This window comes from Dermacentor silvarum, chromosome 10 (genome assembly GCF_013339745.2).
Source record: "Dermacentor silvarum isolate Dsil-2018 chromosome 10, BIME_Dsil_1.4, whole genome shotgun sequence".
Taxonomy (NCBI): Eukaryota; Metazoa; Arthropoda; class Arachnida; order Ixodida; family Ixodidae; genus Dermacentor; species Dermacentor silvarum.
The window spans coordinates 129849119-129852477 of NC_051163.1; the positions used below are offsets into that span (position 1 = coordinate 129849119).

Consider the following 3359-nt stretch of genomic DNA (forward strand, 5'->3'; position numbering starts at 1 on the left):
CGCGTATTTGAGCTTGTCACGTATACATTAAATTTCAATCAATGCTATATTAAACTGCCTCTTTGCTAGCTTTGAAATATTTGTAACTGTTAACACTTTTTGGGGTTCTTTTGACGGCGCTTCTTCGTTTTTCTTCTCTCACATGTGCATTATGTTCTTACGGTCTGACTAATAAATTCAGCATTGCTTCATCAACAAGAATTGAATATTTGCTTTGTGATCCATCTCTCGTAATAATTATTACAATTTCTTCCAGCCCCACGAATCAAGGCCGATCACCCGTAGTGGGTCTCGGTTACAAATCGAGTTCCAATAACAACGATGTCACAATCATCCTGCATCCACTTTCAGGGGATAAATCGGAAATGAAGCCACTAGCTGTTGCACCAAATTCACCTCGTCGTTCATCCTAGGCGCAAAAGCATTTTCAACCATTTTCAGCTTCAAGTGATTGAAGTTTGAGGTAAGCGATTCAGTAATCAATTTCTTGAACTGATCGAGTGATGCAGGTCAGTTGAGGGAACAGCGGATTCTTTCTCTCGTGCAGCTCTTTGGAAGCCTTTCGGACGCTGCACCGGCGACGTCTGTTGAAAAGTCGGCCACCAGCGGGAGTGACCGGCCGAAGACGGCAGAACGCGCACCTGGAATGCCGGGCTCACTGAAGTTCATCACGTGGGACACAAACGGCCTCGAACACAGGAACTTGCTGCCACGTACTCAAGCCGGCTGCTCGATAATCCGAGACGCCGACCCGGACGTGGTTTTCCTCCAGGAAGTGGTGCCTGAATCTGATGTTGTCATATGGCCAGTTTTTCAAGACTACAGGTACGTCCGTAAATACAGCCCAGGCAACTTTACGGTCACCATGCTGAAGAAAGCCACCACAGAAATCAAAAGGCGCAAGATACGCCCGCTGAACCACGACCGGGTGGAACGGGAGGTGATGACAATCGAGGCATCGTTCGGAGGCCTCCCGATCACGCTTGTCAACACCAAGCTTGAAGACGATCCCGACAAGTCGAAGCTACGTAAGAAACAACTCTCCAAGTGCTTTAAGAAGTGTCTGAAGCTCCCTTATAACAGGACGGTCATCTTCGGCGGAAACCTCGGCCTGCGCGGACACGAGCTCAAGGACGTGGGTGGACGTCCGCGCTCCCTAGTGGACGTCTGGGAACGCTGCGGCAGGCGGAGGGAAGTCCGCTACACGTGGGACATGGTGGTTAACGACAACCGTCTCTTTAACTTTTGTAAGAATCCCCAGTACCGCCCCGACCGGGTCTACTTGAAGGCTTGCAAGCCGGCCACCATGGTGCCTGCGTCCTTCGACCTTATCGGGACGGAAAGGCTGAGCCCACTTGGATGCTTCCCCAGTGACCACTGGGGTCTGGTGTGCCGTTTTAATGTGCTCTAGGCCATGGCGATGGCCGTAGTTCCGTATAACACTTACGAGACAAAGGCGCCGTGTGCAAATTCTCTTTTTAACGATCGTGAATAAATTCAGCAAAGAAGTTTCGGCTGCGTATAATTCGAACAGTTTGTGTGAAATATTTCTTGCGTTAGGATTTGACGTCTTGTCAATGAATAAATAATTTACTGTTCATCACCATGCACATGACCAGGAATTAGGGGCATCGCCGAACAGCGCCTCTAGCGGCCACCCCTGCAAGAATGGCCTTTTTGTGTGGGATAGCAGCGTTTTAGGCGAAAAACTAATCATAGAAGCTATCATTCAAAACATTCCCGTATAAATAAGCTCTGCGCATCCAGGCCGACATATCATGCAAGCGGTACCATTACTAACGGCCGAAAACCTGCTCCAAATTGCAGGCGAAGTTTGATGTATAGAACACTACGGAAACGTTCGAATTTTGGAGGTATTTTATTGCGTTATATGGACACTATATAGTCGAATTTCAGCCATTGCCGTCGTCGTCACCGTTAGGTTCCGTATGAAGTCCACGGGCGATAAAATCGTAGCCGCGCGCCGTACGCTATATGTGCGAGTGAAAGCACGCGACGGCGAGCCGGCAATCGCGGCTCGCGCACCCGAGGGCGGGAAGCGGGAGGAAGCGCGCAGTCTTCCTGTCACGCACAACGCTCCGGAGGGAGGTATAGGGGCTCGCTTTACTGCGGCCGCGCGCTCCCGCCGGGCTGGAAGGCTTCGGGGGGAGGGTTGGCAGGTGGAGGGGCCGCGATTTGCTGAGGCCGCGCGCTTTGGTGCTGAGCCGTGCTCCCTAAGGGCTGCAGAAGATAGCGGCCACCTTTCCTTTCTTATAATGAACCACTTAGTAGCAGTAGCCGCGCGCTTCTGCCGGTCTGCAAGGCTCCAGGGGGAAAGGGGGGGGGGGGGGGAGGGGGGTGTTGTTCTGCGCAGCGGGCGCAGAGTCCACCCTCCCCGACAGCATCAACGCGGCTAAGATCGCGTTGATGCGAGCGCCGGGACGAAGCTCAATAGACCGATCCCACTGGCCAGTATCACGAAGGCACCGCTGCCGCGGCGCATGATGGTACTTGTATTCATGAGGCCGCTCCAGCCGCCTGGAGTGCCTGTGTGCCCTGTTTCCGAACGATTTTTGGCGATTTTTATGGTTCGTGTAGAGCCATCGTGCGATGGCAGGATTGACCTGCTGCGTTCCTGGGTGCTACAACAACGACACAAGGGAGAAAAGCTTCGGATTCTATGTGTTTTCTGAAGAGCAAAAGCTTCGAGAGACGTGAATCCAATGGATTAGTAGGCGGTACTGGTAATACACAGCGCGAGAAGAAACACGGGGACGAATAGCGGCCGCATTTCGATGAGGGCAAAATGCGAAAACACCCGTGTACTTAGATTTCCCTGAATTTATAATTATTTCTCGATTATTGATTAGCTATTGATTGGCTATCGCAAGGTATTGGCCACATATTTGGGCTAGGCTAAGCACTACCAAGTCATCCCCAGCATTTCCCGAAATTTATTTACTATTAAAGGGCTATCAATTAGCTATTGATTAGCTACCGATTGGCTATCCCAAGGTATTGGCCACGTATTTGGGCTAGGCTAAGAACTACCAAGTGTTCCCCAGCATTTTCCGGAATCTATTTATTATTGATCGATTATCGATTAGCTATTGATTGGCTATCGCAAGGTATTGGCCACGTATTTGGGCTAGGCTAAGCTCTACTAAGTCATCCCCAGCATTTCCCAAAATTTATTGATAATTGATATATTATCGATTAGCTATTGATTGGCTATCTATTGGCTATCGCAAGGTATTGGCTACGTATTTGGCCTAGGCTAAGCACTACCAAGTCATCCCCAGAATTTTCCGTAATTTATTGTATATTGATCGATTATCGATTATCTATTGATTGGCTAT

General features: G+C 49.9%; 1 protein-coding gene across 1 annotated transcript; it reads left to right on the forward strand.

Moving 5' to 3' along the window:
* Positions 1-646: 646 nt before the first annotated feature.
* On the forward strand, positions 647-1411 carry LOC119431847 (tyrosyl-DNA phosphodiesterase 2). Its single transcript, XM_037699301.1, has one exon. The coding sequence runs from the start codon at positions 647-649 to the stop codon at positions 1409-1411; it is 765 nt and encodes a 254-aa protein (XP_037555229.1).
* The last annotated feature ends 1948 nt before the right edge of the window (positions 1412-3359 follow it).